The sequence below is a fragment of the Aethalodelphis obliquidens genome, unplaced genomic scaffold (genome assembly GCF_003676395.1).
Source record: "Aethalodelphis obliquidens isolate GAN/ISIS:26980383/991018 unplaced genomic scaffold, ASM367639v1 scaffold7, whole genome shotgun sequence".
Taxonomy (NCBI): Eukaryota; Metazoa; Chordata; class Mammalia; order Artiodactyla; family Delphinidae; genus Aethalodelphis; species Aethalodelphis obliquidens.
In genome coordinates, this window is record NW_020837951.1 from 67777841 (window position 1) to 67803410 (window position 25570).

General features: G+C 42.4%; 1 protein-coding gene across 3 annotated transcripts; it reads right to left on the bottom strand.

Moving 5' to 3' along the window:
• Window positions 1-614: 614 nt before the first annotated feature.
• Window positions 615-18051, bottom strand: PLIN2 (perilipin 2). Of its 3 annotated transcripts, XM_027105934.1 has the most exons (9): window positions 17980-18051; window positions 16949-16999; window positions 16667-16862; window positions 14968-15050; window positions 13518-13803; window positions 12541-12722; window positions 11496-11630; window positions 10262-10552; window positions 615-1019 (listed from the first exon to the last, which is right to left on the bottom strand). In XM_027105934.1, exons 2-9 carry the CDS (start codon window positions 16976-16978, stop codon window positions 879-881), a joined length of 1344 nt encoding a protein of 447 aa, XP_026961735.1. In that variant the 5' UTR covers window positions 16979-16999; window positions 17980-18051; the 3' UTR covers window positions 615-878. The 3 variants fall into 3 exon arrangements, with proteins under 3 accessions (XP_026961735.1, XP_026961734.1, XP_026961736.1); XM_027105933.1 differs by lacking the exon at window positions 615-1019 and having other exon boundaries at window positions 9694-10552; window positions 17980-18048; XM_027105935.1 differs by lacking the exons at window positions 615-1019; window positions 10262-10552 and adding an exon at window positions 10560-10829 and having other exon boundaries at window positions 17980-18049.
• Window positions 18052-25570: the final 7519 nt, after the last annotated feature.

The window sequence follows — 25570 nt, forward strand, 5'->3', positions numbered from 1 at the left end:
CATTTCCTGCCTCACACCTGGAATCAGCCATTTCTCCAAGAAGCACTGATTTCTTTTAGTGGGAAAAGGTATTACAATACCTCTTTCTGACAAATGAAAAAGAATTACAATCTGGACACTGGGGGTGCTCCTCAATACTGGTTTGGCCATTGTTTCTACAATTTATTTAACTAATACTTATTTAATGTTGTTCTGTGCCAGGCATTGCTCTAAGATTTTTTTTTTTTTTTTTTTTTTGCTCTAAGATTTTATAAATGTTTATTTATTCTTCATAACAAACCTACTATTATCCTTATTTTACAGATGAGGAAATTGAGGTACAGAGAAACTAAGTTATTTGTTTAAAGTAACGTAACTAGAAAGTAGAAGAGCCAAGATTGGAATCCAGAGTCTGAGCCTTTACCCATCATGATATGCTTCCTCCCAAGTGACCTGTTTTTTAGTCATATGCCTACCCCCTAGGCCAGGGGAAAGCAAAAAGACCTTGACTAGCAGATGCACTGAGACCACATCCCCAAAAAAAACATAAAGGTGCTGTTACCAGAAGAAACAGGAATGAATCCTGGGAGGAAAAAAGAAGTCCACTATATCAGTGTTTAAAAAAAACACTCTGATTCAAGATTATAAGCCCATTTTTATTATAGGCATTTCAAAGATTAAACTTTGAAGAATTATATAAAATAATATATGATGCAGAACGAGACTCTTTTACAGAAGTTTGGGTCAATCAGAGTTTCATTACCAATTAAGACCAAGTAGCCAAAAAACAGATTAACTCCCAATAGATTAATCCCCAAAGCCACAGGAATAAACACATGAGCAAACATGAAATTTAATGTGACACAAACTGTGTATTCAGCAAAAGGAGATTTTTCTTATTAGTTATTCAACATTTTGCCGTGAGAAGGCTGAGGGCAATTGGCATGTGAATGACTTGGTCCATCCTCCTCTTCCAAAGCTATAATATCTGGAATTTCATCAGCCTCAGATGTCAAGTCTGTGACACTGAAATCTAGTACCTGTAAAAGAAGAATCTTGGATATTAAAACAAACACTAATGAAGTGAGTTTTCAAGTCCAGGTGAGCTCTTAGAAACATAAATTACTGCATGTGCATGAACCTTACTTTGTCCATAACTATGCTGTCTTCGATATGTTTATAGTCTTGTTTCCACAATTCACTCATATTATAAAAGCACTAAGGAAACTTCTCTTTAAAAGGAAACCAACTAGTGGTAGAAGGAATTAAATGAAAGCTTTTGAAACTACAAGCTATAAAGCATTTCTGGTTATTCATCTGTTTATTTATCTATTATTCTCTTAAAACCAATAATACTCCTCTTTTCCATAAGTTTGATTTTCCATCCTATAAACCCTTTGGGAAGTGTCTAGGAACTAAGGAAGCAAAAAGGTCTTTGAATAGTTGAAAGAGCCATCACAAAGCCCTAGCTCTTCTCTGCATAGGAAAGGCTTTTAGGGATAAGAAGTTCTATTAACCGTTACTTTGCATACCATTTTGATAAGCCAAGTAATATTTCTTAACCAACAGAAGATTAGAAGCAGAAAATTAGTAAGGTATAACAAGTTACTGAAGGCTAAATCTTGATAGCAGAGGAAAAAATTAGCTGATTACCTGATAGAGGCAAAAAAACTAACAGTAACAACAACAAAAAATATCCATCGAAAAATAGACAGAAGGGAAAATGAGGAATTATTGTCTAATGGGTTTATGCTTGGGATGCTAATAAAGTTCTGGAAATGGATAGTGGTGATGGCTGCACAACACTACAAATGTACGCTTAAGAAGATGGCTAAAATGGTACCCTTGATGGTATGTATATTTGACCACAATTTTTAAAAACAGTTAAAAAACAAAACAAAACACGAAGCGAGAATCTTGCTTTTTCTTGGGCCCCTTACCTGGCTGTTTGTGGCCGTTATTGCACTTTTCCGTAAGAACTCAGGAGCTCAGAGGACTGTCTGGTCTGAGGTAAACACTTCCACTATTTATTCCTGAGCTTTCTATTTGGGGAGATCAACCTACATTCTAGATCTTCATGAATGTTCACTTTTCAAAGATTATACCCAATCTGACATCCACAAAAGCCAACACTGCTTATATAAATTGATTCAGGGCATTACCCAGGCAAGTCAACTATTGCAATTTTAGCCTTTTTAAGTTAAAAGATGTACCTTGCTTAGCTCTCTGTTCGGATCTATTTCTATTAAATGTATATTTTAACATCCATTATCACTCTGTTTTTAATAAATGTAAAATAGAACAGGAAGCTATAACACAAGAAGATATAGAGAGAGGGATTTTCTGGATCCCAGATAAGGAAGCAAGCAGCAGTTGTCTCCTATCAGTGGCTAGAATGGAAAAAATAAGCACTTTGACATCAGTAAGACATTGGACTAAATCCCCACTCTTCTACTTAACTCTTTTCAACCTCCGTTTCCTCACCTGTCAAGTGAGGAAAATACCAAATTGATTGCATTGCAAATGAGGAGTAAAGATAGTATACGCCTAGCTTGTAAAAGGTGCTCAATAAATTTCATTCTCTTCAGTTTCTTAAATACCACCCTCTTACACACACAAACCTCCAAAATCGCCTATAGATCAGGTAACTACTGGCCTAAAGTAGAGTTCTTTGCAGAAGATTGGAGATTCCACACTTAGGATTTAGGAAAAAAGCCTCACCAACCATCAAAAAAAGTAGCTCTAGTCCTTGAGATGATTTAGGAGAGCCATATGGATAATTCATCTTCCATATATCCAGAATGAATCAGAGTATATAATTTTCATTATTCAGGACCATCACCAAAACCTATTTGGGGGGCTGGGAAGGAAATAGGGGAGGGTGGAGCAGCTAAGAAGTAGCCACAGTCTATCAAGTTTCCGTGGTGAGTTTAATTTAAAATGTAGTGGTTGTGCCTGACCATCTTCATAGGGTTTTTAGAAATGTGGCACAAGAGAAATCACTTCACAGATTTGTAAGATAAATTCCTTTTCCATTGACATAAACAACAATAGTTTGGACCATCAAAGAAAGAGTGTAAGGAGTCTCTTGCTGAGAATGCCCATCAGGCATTCTGAGGCCAAACTCAGAATCACATGCTTGCTGAAATAACCATAGTCCCTCCCTGCAAGGACACTCTTTTCAAGAAAACCAAGTGACCATGCCAGGGTTCCAGGGAGTTGCATAATTTTTGCAGGTTGTTCACCATACAACCATAAGGGGGCACCACTCATTCATAAACTTCACTGATTCCTGTATTTATTATGACAATTTTCCAGAAGGTGGCACTACAAGTGTTGAGGATAAGGTGCCATTTTCTAATTTGCATAAAACTCCCAGAAGAAAACATAGGCAATACACACTCCTTGACATTAGTCTCAGTAATATATATATTTTTTTATCTGTCTCCTCAGGCAAGGACAACAAAAGCAAAAATAAACAAATGGGACCAAATCAAACTAAAAAGCTTCTGCACAGTGAAGGAAACCTTCAACAAAATGAAAAGGCAACCTGCTGAATGGGAGAAGATACTTACAAATGATATGTCCCATAGGGGTTAATATCCAAAATACAGGAATAACTCAGACAGTAACTCAATATCAAAAAGCCAAAAATCCAATTAAGAAATGGGCAGAGGCCCTGAATTGGCATTTTCCCAAAGACATACAGATGGCCAACAGGTATAGGAAAAAGTGCTCAACATCATTAACCATCAGAGAAATGCAAATCAAAACCACAATGAGAGAGCTTCCCTGCTGGCGCAGTGGTTAAGAATCTGCCTGTCAATGCAGGGGACACGGCTTCGAGCCCTGGTCTGGGAAGATCCCACATGCCGCAGAGCAACGAAGCCCGTGCGCCACAACTACTGAGCCTGTGCTCTAGAGCCCACGAGCCACAACTACTGAGCCAGCATGCCACAACTACTGAAGCCCGCACGCCTGGAGCCTGTGCTCTGCAACAAGAGAAGCCACCACAATGAGAAGCCTGCGCACCGCAAGGGGAAGAGTAGCCCCTGCTCGCTGCAATTAGAGAAAGCCTGCTGGCAGCAACGAAGGCCCAGTGCAGCCAAAAAGAAAATAAATTAAAAAGAAATAAATTTATTAAAAAGAAAAACCACAATGAGGTATCACTTCACACCTGTCAGAATAGTTATCATCAAAAAGACAAAAAATAACAAGTGTTGGCAAAGATGTGAAGAAAAGGGACCCCTCATGCCCTGTTGAAGAGAATGTAAACTGGTGCAGCCACTATGGAAAACAGTATGGAGATTACTCAAAAAATTAACAATTAGGGACTCTCCTCATGGTCCAGTGGTTAAGACTCCTTGCTCCCAATGCAGGGGCCTGTGTTCGATCCCTAGTCAGGGAACTAGATCCTACATGCCACAACTAAAAAGATCCCACATGCTGCAAGGAAGATCCCGCCTGCCGCAACTAAGACCCAACGTGGCCAAATAAATAAATTTTTTTTTTTTAATTAACAATTGAACTACCATACATCCTGAAATTCCACCTCTGGGTATTTATCTGAATAAAATGAAAATATATATGCATCCCAATGTTCATAGCAGCATTATTTACAATAGCCAAGATATGGAAGCGACCTAAGTGCCCATCAACAGATGAATGGATAGACACACACACACACACAATGGAATATTAGCCATAAAAAAAAAGTATGAAATCTTGCCATCTGCAACAACATGGATAGACCTGGAGGGTATTATGCTAAGTGAAGTAAGTCAGACAGAGAAAGACAAATACTGCATGATATCACTTATATGTAGAATCTATAAAATAAATGAACAAATGTAACAAAACAGAAACAGATAAAGAGAACAAACCAGTGGTTGCCAGAGGGGAGAGGGATGAAGGGGATTAAGAGGTACAAACTAGCAGTTATAAAATAAATAAGTCACAGGGATATAATGTACATCACAGGGAATATAGTCAATGTTTTATAATAACTTTGTATGGTGTGTAATGTACAAAAACTTCGAATCACTATGTTGTACACCTGAAACTAATATTGTAAACTATACTTCAATACAAAATTTTTAAAATTAAGGTAAATTAGAGTAGGTCTTTCTAAAATGACATTTTATGGAGTCTACACCAAGGGTCTTGTTAAATTTTGTTTTTATTATTATTTTTTTTGGGCCACATTGCGTGGCTTGTGGGATCTTAGCTCCCCGACCAGGCTCAGCAGTGAAAGTGCAGAGTCCTGACCACTGGACCACCAGGGAATTCCCAAGGGTCTTGTTAACTAAAGTAAATTAAGAGTAGCTCTTTTTTTTAAATTTATTAATTAATTAATTTATTTTGGTTGCGTCAGGTCTTAGTTGTGGCAGGCGGGCTCCTTAGTTGCAGCACGTGGGCTCCTTAGTTGCAGCATGTGGGATCCTTAGTTGTGGCATGCAAGTTGCACCATGCATGTGGGATCTAGTTCCCTGGCCAGGGATCAAACCCAGGCCCCCTGCCTTGGGAGTGCAGAGTCTTAACCACTGTGCCACCAGGGAAGTCATGCAGCTCTTTTTAAAGGAAGACATTTTATGGAGCCCACACCAGATTTCTTGTTTGGAAAGAGTAGGACTGTTGGTAACCCTAGCCCTATCTTTGTTTCAGATTAAAATCATTTGTTTCCTGTTTCCTTCATTTCTGAAAGTATGATCGTTGGACCACCTGCATTAGAATCACCTAGGATGTCTTTTTTTTCTTTTTTTTTAAGCGATGCTTTTTTAAAGTGCAGATGCCTGGTACTACCTCCAGACCTACTAACCAGATTCTGTAGGGGTGGAACCCAGGAATCTGCATTTCATCAGTGTCCCCAGTTGATAATCCCTGGCATAGATAAAGAGGGCAGAGGAATGCTCACTGACAGACGGCATGGTTTTATCCATGCTGAGAGCTCACTAGGGCCATTTCATACAAGGGAGTCAGTCTGATAGATACATTAGCTACCTCCTTACTGAGTTGTCCTGTGCTCTAACCTGAGTAGACAACGAAAAGGGAAAAGTGCTTGATTCATACTATTCAACATCTACTCCTATTAATGCTAAGTTATAATTTAACTGGTTGGCTAGAAAAAAATAAAGAAAAAAAATGGTCGGCTAGAATCAAAAAGTCAGATAACAGGTGTAGGCGAGGATATGGAGAAATCAAAACCCTCATGTACTACTGGTGGGAAAGTAAGATGGTGCAGCCACTTCGGAAAACAGTCTGGCAGTTCCTCAAACAATTAGACATAGAGTGACCATATGACCCACTAGTAATTCTACTCCTAGGTATATACCCAAGAGAAATGAAAAAATAATTTACATGGTAACCATTTCTTCATCACTGACATTTACACAAAAGCACCATTTAAACTATTCATTACTCCTGTAAAATATCAATTAACAACACTATCTACTACCTTCCTCACTTTCTTAAATTCTAGAAAACATTTTTTTCAGTGTTAGCCAAAAACATAGATATTATGATATAGCTCTCATGTCGTTAATATGGCTCTCTCAAACAGCACTTTCATAAAATCTGTACCAAACTAAACAACCTAGGTCTATTCTACAACAAGACGAGGCTCCTCTGTGAGACTTAAAACTTTTCATTATATTATATCCCATTTCTCTCTAATCTGTAGGCCCAGTTTAACCAAGTTAAGCATGGAGGAGAAATCCCAGGCAATTGTCTCCCCTCCCCCAAACACTGTGCTTTCACACTGCCACCCTATCATTCCACTTAGCCATCTTCCTGACAATCTTAACAACTAAAGATGCATTGTGTTAATCAGCAATCTCACCTGTCAAATTCAACAGGGCCATGGGCTGCCTGCCTCTTACTACCTTATCATCAATTGAGGGTGTGATATTCCTAGTCTGCCTTTTCCACTTGAGCACCCAGCCTCTGCTCAGCAACCCCTGGATAGTGAACAAGAAGGCCTCAACCCCAACCAGCCCTAAAAATATGACCTGAACCTATCCCAGTAAGGGTCCAGGTGACACAATTTCTTCTAGCAATTGGTAGCTTCTCAAACATGAGGGTATGGCATCAGAATCTCAAAAGGTAAGCAAGGGGAACAGGAAAGATACCATAAAACATCTTTCTTTGGTCTAAGTTGACCTCAAGCCTGATATGACTTCTTATTCTTCTCCTTCTCTGCGAATAGTCCGATACGATTTCCTTTCCAGTTTCTCCATCTTTCAGATGAAGTAGGCTGCTACAGGATAGCCTGGGAACTTAGACATCCAACAGTGGAATTATCCAGCATCTTTTCCTTACTAAATAGCGACTGTGAAAATATGATAGGATATCCTACATTATAGGATATCTTTGGGGAAGGTGGACACTTACAGCATGAAGGTATTGCCCTTTGAGATACAAGCAACAAATACCTTGGTTTATAAGGCAGGGACATCTCACAAGACCATCACCCATGCAGGCCTCTGTGCTACGTCACTCCTGGAGCTGGATCAGGACTGAGGCCCAGCTGGCCCAGTCTCAAGTCCACGAGAGCCCAGGAAGGTCAGGCTGGCAAGAGCCCTCCTTTCCATCCCCCACCTGCTCCCCCAGGCATCATTTAGATGCCATTTCTTAGATCTGTGCACAAATATCTATCCTTCTCCTTATTCCTCCTTCCCTCACCAGTCATCTCCATGAGCTAAATGACACTCTAAAAGGGATATCTCAGGTAAACCAAATTTCAGTTTTTCCTGTTTCACTTCAGTATTCCTTCAATATCTATCATGCCTTATCAAAGTGGATATATTTTCCCAATCATGATCTGATATTATATACTCACTACTCACTCTGGAACTGGCCAGTTAAAGACACTATGTGTCACTGTCCCACAGAAGGTATCCTCATGACTAGTGCAAAATAGAAAGACACCCCATCCTCAAACACTTCACTTGCATCTGTTGAAAAACATCACTAATTTTACTTTACAGATGATAAAACTAAGGCTAAGACATTAATGGCTAATATACCATGTTCCTTTTTTTGCCCGGAACTAATTAGAAAGTTCACATTATAATTACATGCAAAGGAAAGAAGTAGGTTTGTACACTCAGGCACACTATGCCAGGCTTCATGTAGCCAAATACTCAAGAACCGGCCGTAATTAGAGACCGTGCTAGGCTTAGTCAGCTTTTTTCCCCTCAAAATAATTGTCCTCTTTGGGAAAAAGTTTGTTAAACTAAAACTGCCAGTTTATGCAACAAGAAAACGAGGACACCACAAATTCTGAGACATGTTGACAACAAAATGAAATGCGTGTAGGCACAAACTTGAGACACAGAGTCATACAGACAAACCAAGGGCAGTGGTATTCTTCTAGAAACTAAGGTCTCTTTATATTCTGTCTTGCTCATGAAGAACAGCTTTGAGAACAGTCTCTTTTTCCTAAGCAATTCAGTAGGTACTACAACTCTTATGAAGGGGAAACACAAAGGTTTATGTTCAGTATAAGAAAGTCTGTGTACAGCTGTAGTATATAAATTTTCCAACCATTTAGAATCAACCACAAAATACCAGCCTTGAAGTTTTGAGGCAAATGACAGCAGGATCACATCCAATTAGGACTAATAAAAAAAATTTTTTTTTTAAGAGGTAGAGTCTCTAGAAAAACCAGTCACTAGGGATGGGCAGGCCACTGCATGGATTGGTTCCACCCTGGAAGCCCATAAATCATTGACAGTCCACCGTCCCAGAAACCAGAGGTTCCTTAGCTTCAAGTATCTCAGGGAGTCCCTCCAACTGAGCTCACATGTTTACTGATTCCTGGAGCTACCTCAAGGGGAAAAAATTCATTTCTCTAACTTAGTAAGCTTTGATAAGTTTATTCACACAAGTCCGTGTAAAGTTATACGCTGCTTCCTCGTTTTCATGGGGAGACAGGGGTGAAGCATGGTAGAAAGAGGAGACAAATTTGACTTAGACTTCAGTTCTGCTGAAGGGCAGGACACGTAGAAGCAGGCAGCTCTATTTCACGAGTTCTAAGACTGGCTTTTTTGAAAAGGTTTGGCATACTGCAGCTTTGTCATGAGGAGATCCGTATTTCCTAAATAATTAACCCACATTAAGGGGATTAGAAGTCTGGACACCCTAGGTAGGAGGTAGGAAGAACCCTTTTCTACAGGGGGTCCAAAGTCTTTTTTTTCTAATTATTCTCATGTGGTCTTCTAAAGGCATTTCACCCACAACTGAGGTTAGTGATTTCTCCCAATGTGACAACATGGTACCTTAAGTCCAGCTGAGACTGGACACTGAACAATCTCATTCCTTACACGTTAGATGGCCCCTTGGCAAGAAATACTGCTATCTTTACGTGAGGCTGCTGCGAAGAGTCACTGCTTCCTCTCAGCTCTGATTTCTTTTCAGCAAGGCAGTCAGTCATAAGTGGCTCCTTCTGCTAGTTTAAAAACCTGTTCTCAGGGGTCCAGTAAATGGGCAAATGAAAGGAACCACCACCACCTAATAAAATTCTTATAGGAACATTAGCTTTTAATTTGTTTAAAACCTGTTATCAAACATTCCATTTTTAACATTAGTCTTCCAATGTTATTACAAATTCCCCAACAGCCCATTTGAATTCATGTGTATTAATAACCCTGTCATGCAGGCAAAGCAGTTCCAAGAAAGCCACACTAAAAGCACATGTAACACACAGCATAAAAGTGATCTATTCTGCAGTGAATTTTATTGAATTCAAAGGGGGCATTCCTTTATGAAAAATAAAAAACTCAGGGTGCACAAGCATGCATTGTGAGACAAACCAGTGCTGAGGCCTGCTCAGACCAAACCAGAGCAGACACCAGTTCATACAACAGCCCACACGAAGGTGTTTTTATTCAATACAAACAGACAGCAACAGTGGCAACAGAATGAGGCCATAAACGCACTGGGACATTTTGTGAGTTCTGGATAGGCTCTGAACAGTCTATCATTCTTTTCTTTCCAGCCAAGTGAACAACAGAACTCATCCGTTAAAGTAGAAACTTTAAAGCTCTTAATCCAGTTGGCAATGACTACAATAGAGGACCTTTTTTTCTCGATAGCTGCTTCCCCACTTCAGAGTTGTCTAGCAGGTTTCAACGTAAGAGGAGGGGTCATCTGGCTGGCTGCCCTGTGCATTGCTGACAGGGACAGGTGTAATGTGTGTTGCGCTCAGGCTGCCGGGCCTCCTGGCTGTACCTTGGGCCTGAGGACGCTGAGACTCAGCCACCTGAGGATAAAAGGGACCTACCAGCCAGTTGAGGGGTGTGTTGTTAACAAGATAATCCATCACATCATCTAAAGACTCCTTCATTTTCTGCAGCTGCCCCTTGCTGGAAGCGAGGAGGCCGTCAGACACTTCCTTAAAGGAGGCAACGTTGCGAAACACTGAGTAGATGTCACCAGCCATCACCCCCAAGTGGTTGGCCTGATCTTGGATGTTCTGTGGTAACCCTTGGATGTTGGACAGGAGGGTGTGGCACGTGGTCTGGAGCTGCTGAGTCAGGTTTCGGGCAATAGCAAGAGTACGTGACTCTATGTGCTGCAAATAAGACAAGTTTAAGAATTAGCAGTGGATCCAACAGTCCTATGTATGAATTAGTTCACTTATAGTCAGCTGGTTATACATCCACCACGCATGTGGATTCTTTAACTTTTTAAAATCCGCATAACAACCCTGCGTGAAGCAGTATTATTTCACATTTCATAAACATGAACGTAAGCTTAGAGTTGAAATAACATGCCCCAGTTAACAGCTGGAGTGTGGATTTGAACTAGTGCCTGAGTCTTCAAAGTTCATGGTCTTAAGCTGAAGAAACCTAACAGGGGAGACCGGACAGAAGGAAAATACACTCCATATTAGTAGGGCAACTTAGATATTCTCTCCTCAAGTGAGATATGATATGAACAAACAGTTAATATTGATTTCAAGGGCAAATGCATACTAGCTTTTGGAATGCAAAGGACCACGTTCTAGGGCTACAATATGCTATTTCTTCTGTCTGGAACATTCGTCCCCTTATTGCCTTTTCACCTAGTTTATTCACCCCTTAGGTCTCAGCTTACCACTCATCTCTTCCAGCAAACCATCTGACTCACCCATCCTCACTCCAAGGTTGAGTTAGTACCCTTCCTATGTAGTATTCTCATAGCAGCTATATTTATGCTATCAAAAAACCACTATGACCGTAAAGATGCCTATATTCACTTAGTCTATAGCCATTGTAAGGGCAATGCTCGTGTTTCTCAATTAGTTGTATCCTGATAGGGACAATATGCCTATCTGTAAATTGTTAGATAAAGTTGCACATTTTTGCTTTTCGGTCACATAACAGGCAACCTATGTATACTGTATTGTTCAAACTTTTGATAGAGTATTCTAAGAGGAATAATAAGAAACTTATTAGTAAGTTTCTAATAAGAAGTTTTAATAGTAAGAACGTCTTCAGAAGCTGTAGTGGATGACTCTGTCCCAGTTGTCTCACCTCAGCACAGTGGGACTCATCTGTATCATCATAGCCGATGCTTCTCTTCCACTCCAGCCAGGACAGATAGAGCTTATCCTGAGCACCCTGAATTTTCTGGTTGGCATTATGCACATTCTTCCTGGCAAATTCAATCTAGAACACGTTGAAAGAAGACAAAGGAACAAACTAGTCAGACCTTCTTGTTAGCCTGTTCTCAGATCCATGATGTAAATCAGCCAACATCAGCTCTTACAGCAATTCTTGGTTTTTAAGGAGACCTGTCCCTGATAGCATTGTTATTTGTTATCAATATGTGTAAGTCAACCAAGCAGTCATAGTACTTATTGCCTCTTATTTAATTATTAAACCACTGTCTCCAATTTACCTCCAGTTTAACATAGGCAAGGCAACTGAAATTCAATACGTGTAAAATATAAAATTACAAAAGAGAAAGGAACTCGAACTTCTTCTTCCCTGTTGCCAGCCACCTACTTCCCCTTCCAAGAATAAACTGGTTTCTAATGGCCATACAATACATACTGTTCTGTAACTTGGCAATCCTTAATGGCCACACAGTAGTCTTTTGTGATGTATCAATGTAATCAGTCCCCTGTTAGTTGATGTGCATTGTTTATACTCTTTTGCAATTCTGAACAAATATACTTATCTGTGAGATAGGTTTCTAGAAGGAAAGCTGCTCCAGGCATAGGTGTGTCTGTAACTTTCCTATAAGAGCCCCTTGAATCCTCTGGAAGTACAAGAACACAAGTACTGCTCTTTCTCTACACCATCGCCCACAGCATCTAACTTTGCCAGTGCCATTGGACAAAACCGGAATCAGTAATTTGACCCCTCAGAGTAAGATTAACGCCACTTCATATATTGATAGTTCAGCTATTTATACTTTCTTTTTTCTGCGAGTTTTCTGGATACTCTTTGCCCATTTTTCTATTGGATTGTTCATGTGGTAAGATTAAAATTCTTGCATTTCATGATATGTCTACTCCCAATCCTCGAGATAAATGAACTCACTTCAGATACCTTTAAAGGAAGTTGTACTCACCAGGTTGACAGTGGCATGGAGCTGAGAAATGGTCTCCTGGCTTTTCTGCTTAGCTTCTTTCACCCTGCTGAGGGCCTGCTGGTAGGCCCATGAGCGGAGCTTGGTGGACAGGGATCCCAGTCTGATATAATAACTTGGCTTCTGAACAGGATCAAATCCTTCCACTTTTTTGGCTTCTTTTTCTGAAGTTACATAGAAGTGACCAAAAAAAAAAAAAAAAGTCCAGGATCACAGCTCTAAGTGACAAGGCCTGGAATCTAACCTGGATCTTGACTTTGTTGATTCCACTCACCCATCTAGCAATCATGCACCCCTCTTCCCAAGATGCCTCATGTCTGCTGCTGGGCTTAGCAGCTCAGAACACATCCCTATATGTGACACATGTCACCTACACAGGTCTCTTCCCACTAGAGCTTCTTACCTGGCACAGAGTGAGCACTAAATCTTTAATGATTCTATACAGCAGCCCATTAAGGACAATCCATTTATAGAAAGTATTTCTCTAGGCTAATTTCTCCCGAAGTTTCAAGACTTACTACGTACAACTCAGTGTGAAACTTAAGAGTGCCTTAAGAAGGAAAACTATAGGGACAGAAAGATTAGTGGTTGCTCAGACAGTGGGGGTGGTGGGGGGATGGAGACTGACTGCCAACAGGCATGAAGGATCTTTTATCTTTGGGGGGTGATAGAAATTGTATAACTGGATGATGATGGTTATGTAACTGTAAATTTAGAATGAAAAAAAGGTGAATTTTTTTGGTATATAAAAGTATATCTCAATAAAGCTGTTTAGAAAGATTGCTTTAAGATATAAAACATTGGGAGTTCCCTGGTGGCCTAGTGGTTAGGATTCTGGGCTTCCACTGCCATGGCCCGGGCTCAATCCCTGGTCGGGGAACAGAGATCCCACAAGCTGCATGGCACAGACCAAAAAAAAAAAAAAGTAAAACATTATTTCAAGAAAAAAATCCAATTACCTAGTTCATCCTTGGTGAGAGGGAGGTACTGGTCTACCAGCAGCTCTGATTTGGTGAGTGCATTTTCTACTCCACTGCTCACCAGCTGCATCATCCGACTTCCTAGGACTATGTTAATGCCGCCACTGACCACGGATTTGGTCTTCTCCACACTGCCAGTCACTGTTCCTTTGGTCTTGTCCACCACCCCAGTGATTGTGTTGGCCACAGAATCCTTGGCCCCAGTCATAGTAGTCGTCACAGCATCTTTTGCCCCAGTCATAGCTCCTTTGGCATTGGCCACAACCTACAGGGAAAAAGGCAGATCATTTGGCTGGTGAGAAGCATAAAAACCTAGTTAAGTTCTTAACTAAGATAGCATAGTTGAAGAGTTAAAGAATGAATCTGGTCCTTTTACTTTCTAGTTGTAGGTCTTAGACAAGTCACTGAGAGTTGATGAGCCTCAATTTCCTTATCAGGTATAAGTACCCTACTTGCCACCACTCAAGGGTTGTTGGAGGACCAAATGAGGGAAACAGATAAAAAATCTGTCAACTTGTCAAGTTTTTTTTCTTAATTTATTTATTTATTTTTAAAATTTATTTTATTTTTGGCTGCGTTGGGTCTTCGTTGCTGCACGCGGGCTTTCTCTAGTTGCGGCAAACGGGGGCTACTCTTCGTTGCAGTGCACGGGCTTCTCACTGCGGTGGCTTCTCTTGTTGCAGAGCACGGGCTCTAGCCACATGGGCTTCAGTAGTTGTGGCGCACGAGCTCAGTAGTTGTGGCGCACAGGCTTAGTTGGTCCACAGCATGTGGAATCTTCCCGGACGAGGGCTTGAACCCATGTCCCCTGCATTGGCAGGGGATTCTTAACCACTGTGCCACCAGGGAAGCCCAAGGTTTTTTTGGTTTTTGTTTTACACTAGATGAACCTATAGTAATTAAGGCACAAGGAGTACTCTAGAGAAAATGGCATTTTCCACACTGACATGCTTATACTGAGCCCCTCATGCATGCCTATAAGTATAGATATAGGTATCATGCACACCTGGCCCTATGCACACAGCCCCAAGCCAAAACACAGGTAGAGGTGTCAGTTCTCCATCCTACTAGATGTGCTCTCAGGTACCAAGTGAGAAAAGGCTCTATTTCCCACCTCTGCATTTGTCCAGTACCACATGGGAATCAGTGATTTGAGAAAGCCATTTCGCCTACAGAGATGAAGCCACAAATTTAATAGAGATCAGACTACAGGTGTTCTAGCCCAAAGGTGGATAGCTCATCTCTGCTTCTTAAGACAACCTGACAACAGTTCAGGAGGTAACGGAGTGATCATTACTCTTTCAAAAATATATCCAAGGTTGAGGGGACAAACAAGTATTACCTGTTTACAGTCTGCACAGCCTGTGTTAAACAGATAAAACTTAAAAATGCCAGGTGGCAAGCCTCAGCACGCTGGTCCCAAGCTCACCTGGTTTGTCGGCTGATTCAGAATAGGCAGTTTCTCCTCAATCCTGTCTAGCCCCTTACAGGCATAGGTATTGGCAACGGCAACTAGAAGAATCACAAATGATGAAAATGTTAACAGTCTGGGTAAGAGTGAATATATATCTTGAGCCTTCATTCTTACTATAAAAAAACAGCAAAAATGTTCATTTTAATTTACCATGCAATACTTTGCCTGGTTTCTCTGGTTCAGAAAGAAGATTCTTGCCAGGTTTCTGGCAACTTTCTTCTACTGACAGGGAAATAAGGATATGGGTGTGGGAAGGGTGGGGGGAGCAGCAAGCAGAGGCAGTGACAAGCCAAGTAGGATGCTGGCCAAGAAGCCTCTTACTCATCAACTGTCCCCTAAGGTTAATGCCAGGAGAAGCCAGGCTTCACCTGAACCCTCATTCAGGGAACGAGGTATATGAAAACTCAAAATTAGCATCTCCATGCTAGTTTAATCCTCACCTACACTTAATTCAGTAGGTGGCAGTGTACTTTGGGTTATCACCAGGAAACAGTATGCTAACAGCACCCTGGATCTCCCTAAAAAGACCCGGATTTTAGTCCAAGCTCCCCCCACCCCCCAGCAATGACCAAGCCTAGAACTACTACTATACTCATTTGGGAAGTAACAGAGTTGGAAAACTGATCTCTAAAAGGTTTCTTATAATCCTAAAAGTCCACGACATAACCACTTGGAGAAATGTGGAGAAATTGAAGATTCCACTCCTAGGTATATACCCGAGAGAATTCAGAACATATGTGCACACAAAAACTTGGGCACAAGTGTTCACAGTAGCATTCATTATTCATAATAGGTATAAAGTAGAAGCAACCCGAACATCAACTGATGAATAAAATATGATCTATCCATGCAATAAAATATTAAATTATTCCATATTAAAAAGGAATGAAATACTGATATGACGCTACAATTTGGATGAACCTTGGAAACATTATGCTAAGTGAAAACTAGCCAGTCACAAAAGACCACATATTTTATGATTCAATTTACATTACACGTCCAGGATGTGCAAATCTATGAAGACAGAAAGTAGATTACTAGTTGCCTAAGGTGGGGGGAGGGGGACAGGGAGTGACTGTGAATGAGTATAAGTGTACAATTCACAGGCATTCACAATACTGTTCATTCACAATATTGTGCAACCATTACCACTATCATTTTCAGGACTTTTTCATCACCCCAAACAGAAAGTGGTACGAGGTTTCTTTCCGGGGTGATGAAAATGTTCTAAAATTGATTATGGTGATGCCTACACAACTCTGTGACTATATTAAAAGCCACTGAATTGCATGCTGATGTTATTTATTTTTTTTCTTAAAGCAGTTCACATATACTGTGTAGTCCCAAGGAAGTCAGCTATTTCAGTTCACTCCCTCTTTCCCCATATGACCTCACTTGCCAACACAGAAGCATCTCCGGGGGATTTTTTTTTGTAATATCATAACATCTGCCATTGTTATGAAGCAGGCCTTCTATAACAATGAGGGTCACCTGGCAGTTTCTAGGGAAAGGCAGCATGTGTCTCAGGAAAGGCTGAGGATTCCTGATGCGTGCTTAAGGCATAACACTGGCATTCACCATATTCAAGCCAGCTTCCGGGCTCACTCCTGATGAGTACGTAGGACTAAATTTTGAGGGGGAAATCAAAACTCACTTTGTGGCTCTAGCTTTTGGATGATTGGCAGAGCGCTCGTCACGGCCACCGAGGTGATGGTCTTCACGCCCTTCTCTGCCATCTCACACACAGACTTCAAGTAGGGATACTGATCCTTCGTATTGATGTAAGCCGAGGAGACGAGGTCATATGTGGAGCTCACCAAGGGTAGGTTGGCCACCCTTGTCACCACACTCTGCAACCAAGGAGGAGGGAGAGCTTAACTTCCAAAACACACTGGGGAGGGAAAGGAATCAAGAAACTGCTATTTATAAATCATACCGGCTGTGGTTCAACTGCAACAGATGCCATTTTTCTTCCGGAGAAAGAAATCTGCAGAAGAGAAACTTGGTTCAGGACACTGTAATAAGACTCCCAGATTCATTCTCCACCCGAAGCAAATGCTAATTTCAAGTAGAGCAAAATTCAAGTTTAGTCTGCATTTCTTCCCACCCTCTGGCTCTCAGAGCTCTCCTCTGGGCAAACTGAAAGAAGGTTTTTAAAGCTCACGTGTACAAGTCACCCACTTAAAATGTTCAATTCGTTTTCCCCACCAGAACATTAGAGATGCCTTTTGAAGATAAATATGTGTCCACAAAAATGCTAACCAACTTAAAACCCATGGTAAAACTAAAGAGATATTCCAAGTAGAAGACATCTTGTACAGTCAGGACGATCAAGACGGAGCACTTTGGTGGGGGGCGGTGGTTACTCCTTCTTTGTCAAAGAACTGAAACTAGTTCAGGGGACACTAAACACACGAGAAAGGAGGTGCTCCGCGGAAATGAGAAACTTTTCCGGACGCTTTAAAATGTCAATTTAGTGTCCCCAACGACCCACAGCCACACAAAACAGCCTCACTGCTAAGCAGCAGAGCTGGAAAGTTAAGAACCCACCACTTCGGAGCCAATCAGTTCACCCTCCGGCCAAGGGTCCCACTTTTACAAGAAATCAGAACCACGCTAAAGGCGGAAATCAGACGCCAGCATCAACAGCCCGTCTGTCACTGCGTACCCCACAAAATTCTGTTTCAAGACGATTTTCTCACGCGTTTCCTTTTAAATAACGTCCTTTCGGGACGACTGGAAACTGTTACCCGCAACCAAGCCAAGAAGCTACAACGGCACTAAGGCAGCGGGCAGAAAAGCAGCCTGAATCAAGGAACAAAAGCGAGGTTGCAAAGCGCAGGCCCAGGAGACAGCCCCTTCCCAGCCGGGGCCCGGAAACCGCCACGAGGCCGCCAGCGTCCAGCCTGGAGCCCGCGGGGGGCCGAGCCGCGATGGACCCGGACCGCAGACGTGACGCGTACCCACCGGCTGGCAGCAGCCCAGAGTCCAGGATCCAGCGGGTCCGCCTGGCGTTCACAAGGCCCGGCCCGCGGGCGCCGGGCTATATACCCCGCCCTCCCCCGCCCCCGCCCCCGCGCCACGTGACTGGCGGCTCCCTGACACCCGACCCCCAGAAGCCGGGCCGAGTCCCGCCACCTCCCCCAACTGCAGGGCCGCCTCCAGGGGTGGGGGCCCCTTTCGGGGTGGGCGTGGCGGGGGGGCCCTGCCTGGTTCAGGGGTGCTGGGGTTCCCCCGACAAAAATGCGGCCGGCGCCCACGCTGCATTTGTAGTTTTGCAAAAGGCAGTGGAGGAGTCGCGCGGACAGACGAACAGTAACTAACCTGTTGATTTCCACCAGTCCTCAGAATAGAATTGTCTTTAAAAATGGAAGCAGTGACGTCTGGACTGTTATTTATAACAACTTCTTAAGTTTTGTGAAATTCTAAATGATGACGGACGTGTAGAGATGGCTGTTTTGCTGTTCTTTTGACTTTAAAGTCAGTTCCTCAAACATCGGTCTGATTTAAGGTTGAATCGGAATTTCCAAAACAGGGAATTTTTTTGAGAATACCGTTTGTTGGTTTTGTTTGTTGGTTTGTTTCAGCGAGACTTAAACCCAAATCACTCCGGGATGATAGCTGCCTATGATTACTATGCAAGATGGCATTTTTTTTTTTTTTTTTTTTAAGAAACAAATCAACGTCTGAGTCCCAGTTTCTTCTTGTGTAAAATTCAGGATTTGAACCAGATTATGTGAGCAAACAAATTGTGCAACTGCCCCATCCCGGGTAGGAGCTCTGTGGACCGCTCCCTGAGTGAGTGGCCTGGGATCAGATGACATCGCCGAGGGCCTCGGCCTCCCTGCTCCCTCTCAGGGAAGGTAAACAAGAAAGCACAGGTGGGAGGTGCAAGGGGGAACTGGCGCCGGGTCCTCGGTCTCCGGAATTGGGAGCAAGCGGAGGCAGGGAGGACGCAGGAACCTGGCGGCGGGCTTTGTCAAGCTACAGAGTTTGAACTGTGGGAAACCCTCAAAGGCATTTACCTTAATTACGTAACTAGTGTTGCATGCACAGAGATCCTGTGCATATTTAGAGCTCCAAACCGACTCATTAAAAAATGTATCCTTTACACACGACGGAAGACATCTGGAGGCCCCCAGCAAGAAAAACCAAATATTGCGTCTTCCCGCCCCGCCTACACACACCAGGTCATTCAAAACAAAATGCAGTACTTCCATAAAATAACTGTTAGGAAGTCCAAAAATGTATGGGTTTTTTTCTCCTATGTTGACATCTTCAATGCTTTAAGCAATCAAATTATTTTTTTCTCTTCTTTTTGCTCTTCTGTCTTTGTTGGTGCTCTAAGCAGATGTTTAGTGTGCCTCTTGTTAATGTCACCACCCTAATCTAAAACGACAGGAATTTGAGTGATGATGGTGAGGGTTTTTGTTTTTTTTTTAAACTTCTCACTGTTCTGGCCTCTTATTTTGCAACAGAAGGCTCTTGCGCTTTCACCTGTAAATGCCTCCATGCTTTTACTTGTTTTAAACCTGTGAGTCACTTGCCCTCTTTAAGGATAAGCAAGCTTCCTTCTGTTTTTCTATACCTGAGAAGGAGAGGGCTCCAGAGACTAATGTTGGGGTCTAGACTTTCCAAGTCCCCGGAGGATAAAGCACACCATATTCTGCACCTGCTTTTCTTTCATCTTCATGAGTCTGGGACAACATGGAGCTAGTGGCAACAATAACACCCAAGTCCTCCAGGTGATTCTGTTGGTCTCTAACGTGTGAGAACCTTTGTTTTACAGAGGTGATTTTTCATAGTTGGTCTTGGGACTAGTGCATCAGAATCACCTAGGGTGCTTGTTAAACATTCTGTCTCCTACCCAAGCCCTACTGAGTTAGGAGCTACAGGGGATAAGGCCCAGGAGCCTACATTTTCAAAAATACTTTCTTTAGTAACACCACTTTACTCTCCGCAAAGCACTTTCACATGTTCCTCATTGTTTGAGCCTCCCAACAATCTGGGAACTCAGTGCGATAGGGATTATCACTCCCATTTTAATAATGAGAAACAGTCTCAGAGGCATGAGGTGATTCTGCCCACAGTCATGACTGACTAAGTAGCAAGCTAGGTGAGACTAGATCCTGGGGACATAACCTGAGCTAGTTACCTAGTGCTCTTTGCCTTAGTTCCTTCATTTAAAAACTGGAAATAATAACAGTCCTTTATCTTCTAGGTAAAGGGTATATGGTTATTCATTGCATGTACTAGTTTTTCAACTTTTCTGGGGCTTTAAATGTTTCATAATAAAAGGTTGAGGATACTACCCAACAATGAGAGAGAATGAACAGACCTATAACTACGTGCCATGTAAGTGAAAGAAGCTGCCTACAAATAGTACTGGACAAAACAAGCAAACTAAGCTCTGTTGTCAGAAGTAAGGCTTGGTAGTTGCTTTTGAAGGAGGGGAGGGCTAGTAACTGGTTGGGGCCACAAGGGGCCTTTTGTGTGCGAGTAATTTTCTTGTTCTGGGTGCTAGTTACATGCATCTGCTCTTCTTGTGAAAGTTCATTAAACTGTACACTTTATTTTTTATATGCATGTTATACTTCTCTTTTTAAAAGTTTTGAAAAGTTGAGAAGAGAAAAAAGTAGTGGTGCTTACTTCATAAGGTTTTTGTGAGGAGTAAATGAATCAATACATTCAACAGAATAATGCCAGGCACATGGAAATGGTATCTATTATTTGTGGGGGTTTTTTAACTTTTGAATTTTATTTTATTTATTTTTTATACAGCGGGTTCTTATTAGTTATCTATTTTATACACATCAGTGTATACATGTCAATCCCAATCTCCCAATTCATACCACCACCACCACCACTACCCCGCCACTTTCCCCCTGTGGTGTCCATACGTTTGTTCTCTACATCTGTGTCTCTATTTCTGCCCTGCAAACCGGTTCATCTGTACCATTTTTCTAGGTTCCACATATATGCGTTAATAAACGATATTTGTTTTTCTCTTTCTGACTTACTTCACTCTGTATGACAGTCTCTAGGTACATCCACGTCTCTACAAATGACCCAAGGAAATGGTAGCTATTATTAATGTTTTCTAACCACACCCAGAGCCTTTTTGCCCAAGAGAGCCTTGCTCACAGGGGAAGCAGAAGCGGCTCCAGGGAACGGGCCATATCCCAGGTCCCACCTGATCTTCCTTCCTGGACTACAAAGTATGGGAGACTCTGTTGACAGAGACACATTTCTTAGAGTTCGTAGCAACTCAACCTGGGTGTATTATTGATACAAAGTAATAGTAAAATAGCAAGAAAAAGAAAATCTGACTTGAAGTTTCCTCTTCCAGAGGTAGGGCAACTGCCTCCTTCCCCAGCCCTTGTTCTTTTTTCTTCCCTTCCACAAAAGCACTGTATGCACCAGCTACATCCTCCTGTATCCCTGCCTCCATGCAGTGCTCACTCCCTCACAGACCTCTCTCTCTGGACAAACCCTTGTTGCCTCTGCCTGGAGTGCCTGCCCAATTGGCAAACTCTACTCACTCTGTACTACTCACAGCTCTCCACTTCTGTGAGGTCCTCGGCTCCCAGATCACTAGTGAGTAGTAGGACTGGGCCTGCAACCAGGTATGTTTGACTCTAGAGTCTACACTGTTTATTATTACTTGGTGTGTGCTCTTAGGCAGTAAATACACTTGGCCCTCAGTGCCTGTAAGATGAAGGAGTTAGATGATATCTAGGGTTCCTTCCAGCTGTATTATTTTAACCCAAAAAAATAACAATACCTTACCTTGTGTATAGCTTTACAATGTCCTTTTTTTTTTTAATTTATTTTTGGCTGCATTGGGTCTTTGTTGCTCTGCGCAGGCTTTCTCTAGTTGCGGCGAGCGGGGTCTACTCTTCGTTGTGGTGTGCAGGCTTCTCATTGCGGTCGCTTCACTTGTTACGAAGCATGGGCTCTAGGCAGGCGGGCTTCAGTAGCTGTGGCGCACAGGCTCAGTAGTTGTGGCTCGAGGGCTCTAGAGCACAGTCTCAGTAGTTGTGGAGCATGGGCTTACTTGCTCCGTGGCATGTGGGATCTTCCTGGACCAGGGCTCGAACCCGTGTCCCCTGCAATGGCAGGCGGAGCCACCAGGGAAGCCCAGGAATCTTAATCTGGTTAGTCGTATCCCTTGAGGAGGAGCTAGGACTCTGTTTTATTGCTGAACTATTGTCATTACTTTTCTTGCTTAGCTGCTTTTTCTTTGTTTCTGTATTCTCTCATTTCCCTAATTAGCAACTGCTTTGCCTGCTCTCTGGAACTCAGGGAAGGCCTAGGAGACTAAAGCCTTTTTTTGTTACCAACAAGAAACGGGGGGGAAGGGAGGGGCTTTAGTACCTGGGAGGGCCCCACAGGGTCCTGCTCCGTTTCAATCCCCCCTCTTCTTTTTTTTTTTTTTTCCCGGTATGTGCGCCGCTCACTGTTGTGGCCTCTCCCGTTGCTGAGCACAGGCTCCGGACGCGCAGGCTCAGCGGCCATGGCTCACGGGCCTAGCCACTCCGCGGCATGTGGGATCCTCCCCGACCGGGGCATGAACCCATGTCCCCTGCATCGGCAGGCAGACTCTCAACCACTGCGCCACCAGGGAAGCCCCCCCCCATTCTTTGATTCTCCTCAATCCTGAGGGGAACAGAGGCAGGACAAGGAAGGGAATGGAATACAGTTTTGGATAGAGAGGTTCATCATAAACTCAGGAGGGGAACTCGGTTTCAAAGCCAGAGATTCTGATTCACCTCATTTAGGAAATAGTCCAGAAATGTTTAAAAAGTAGCCCGGGTCATTCTGATGCAGGTAATCCAAGAACTATACTTTAAGAAAACTAAAAAAAAAAAAAAAAAAAAAAGAAAACTGCATTTGGGACTTCCTTGGTGGTCCAGTGGTTAAGACTCTGTGCTTCCACTGCAGGTGCATGGGTTTGACCCCTGGTCGGGGAACTAAGATCCTGCATGCCTCTCCATGCGGCAAATAAAAAAAAAAAAAGAGAGAGAAAAAGAAAATTGCATTCAATTACAGTATTATATATAGAAGGGATAAACAAGATCCTACTGTATAGCACAGGGAGCTACATTCAGTATCCTGTGATAAACCATAATGGAAAAGAATATGAAAAAGAATATGAAAAAGACTATATATATATATATATATAAATGAATCACTTTGAAGTACAATAAAAATGAACACAACATTGTACATCAGCTATACTTCAATAAAATAAATTTTTTTAAAAAGAAAACTGCATTCAAACCACACTCTTCTGAGAGACCAAGAGGCTGGGGGATCTGCCTAAGGCACCGCAGCGTGCAGAATCGAAACTAGAATGTGAGGTGTCCGACTCCATAACCTTTCCGCCATGTACACAAAAATACAACTCAACAATAAGACCATTGTATGAAATCATCTTGGCGTGAAGAATTGCCCTTTATAACATATGTTTATTGATTTAAACTCTAAACCGAGCTCACTGGCCAGCCCCAACACTAAAAAGAAAGCCTGTTCCCAACCTCACGGCCTAATAGCCCCGAGAACATATGATTCGGGGGTTGCTGGAGCATATGGCACTTTGCTTTGCAGGATGAGTGCTCTTCGTCCCTGGTAACCTAAGCAGCTCTGCTTGGAGGCCAGGTCCACTGTGTATCCAGATCGCAAACAGTCAGGGCCTGACCGTGCAAAGTATTTTCTGAGGGCCCCTCACCTACTCTTTCAGCCCCTTTTCTCCTCCTTTGAGAATCCTCCTTTCCCTAGGTTCTTTGCGTCTCCCTACTGCAGTATCCTCTCCCCAACACACTCCAGTCCTAACAAGCCTGTGCTCTCAACTAAAAACTCAGATGCATTTCATAAATGAATTCAAACCCAAATGCTAAAGACTAGTTTATTAAGTGCCCTCCCCTAGGGGCATTTACAAGTTAATAAAAATCTTTTTTTTTTAAATATATGATCCAATTTTTTAAAATTTAATTTTATTAATTTATTTATTTATTTATTTTTGGCTGTGTTGGGTCTTCGTTTCTGTGCGTGGGCTTTCTCTAGTTGCGGCGAGCGGGGGCCACTCTTCATCGTGGTGTGCGGGCCTCTCACTGTCATGGCCTCTTTTGTTGCGGAGCACAGGCTCCAGATGCACAGGCTCAGTAGTTGTGGCTCATGGGCCTGGTTGCTCTGCGGCATGTGGGATCTTCCCAGACCAGGGCTCGAACCCGTGTCCCCTGCATTGGCAGGCAGATTCTCAACCACTGTGCCACCAGGGAAGCCCCTAAAAATCTATTTTTTTAACAATTTATGAAATATAGTCACATGTGAGGTAGGAAGGATATGCTATGCCTATTCTGTGCTCTGACTCAAAGTCACTTGTCCAAACCACTTATTAGGTTTGTAAGCAGTAAAGTTAAGTCAAAGATCCTGTCTACAACCTTTCAGCTATATCATGCTATCTCTGAAGAATAAACGTCAAAGTTCCCCAGTAAGTGTTTGTTGAATGAATATTCAAATAAAGAGCAAGAGGGAATGAGGTAGTAAGAAAGGAAGAGGATAAAAAAAAAAGATCAGGGGCATTTCCTCAGGGGACTAGAAAGGAATTGTTCTTGGTAGATGGGGAAGAAGGCTTTGTGAAATTACGAAAGCCTGCCCCAAACAGACACACAGGCGCACACTGCCTTCCATACACTACCTATGTGTCATTCCCCAGGCTTGATCAGTTCCCAAAAGACATCAGGCCTGTGGATAAAATGTTTATTTCTTTTTTGTTCTTTCTCAGGAATTAAGTATCATAGGTCATTTTAACTTTGGGCCACCAAGCCCAGATGATAACCCTAGAATTTTAGAGCAGGAAGAGATTCTTCTGATTATCTAATCCAGTGGGTCTTTATGTTCATCTTCGTGGATGAAAATTGTTTGGGGCACAGATCTTCAAACAAGCACCTTCTCCCGGGATGGCTTCTTCAGCAGTTTTCTTGGAGGCAAAAGCTGTGGGCCAGCTACCCTTGGAAAGTGGTCCTTTGGGCCTGGCTTCATCTTTGAAAAGATGCCTGATCCCTCCATTTCTCTGAGCTCTCTATTGGTCGAGGGCAAGGTGAGAAGTAGGGGTAGGAGAGGAGTGGTTTTTGTTTCTTGCTTAAGTATGCTAATTTTGGAAAGATGACTGAGCCAAAAGTTTTGGGAATGACAGCTATTATATTCACTGTCAACCTCCACACTCTAGCTCTGGAATTAGATTTGGCAAAGATGCTTTTTCTAGGTTGGCTTCTGACAGAGCCCATACTAGCAGTCCTCAATGACTCAACAAAAAACTGAGGAGGAAATTGTGGGAAACATGACTTTACCCACAAAGGTCACTGCCATTTCGAGAATCCTCCCACTCTCTGAGCTGCAGAATGAAACCCTCAAGGTCAGGATACATTTTGTCATCCAAGTATGAGTCATTCCTTTTTTCTGAGCCTATTAACCAAAGTGCCACATTTGATTTAATGTTTCATTAAAGAAAAATCCAAAAAGCTTCACTAAGTAAAGACAGGGTTATATCAGGATC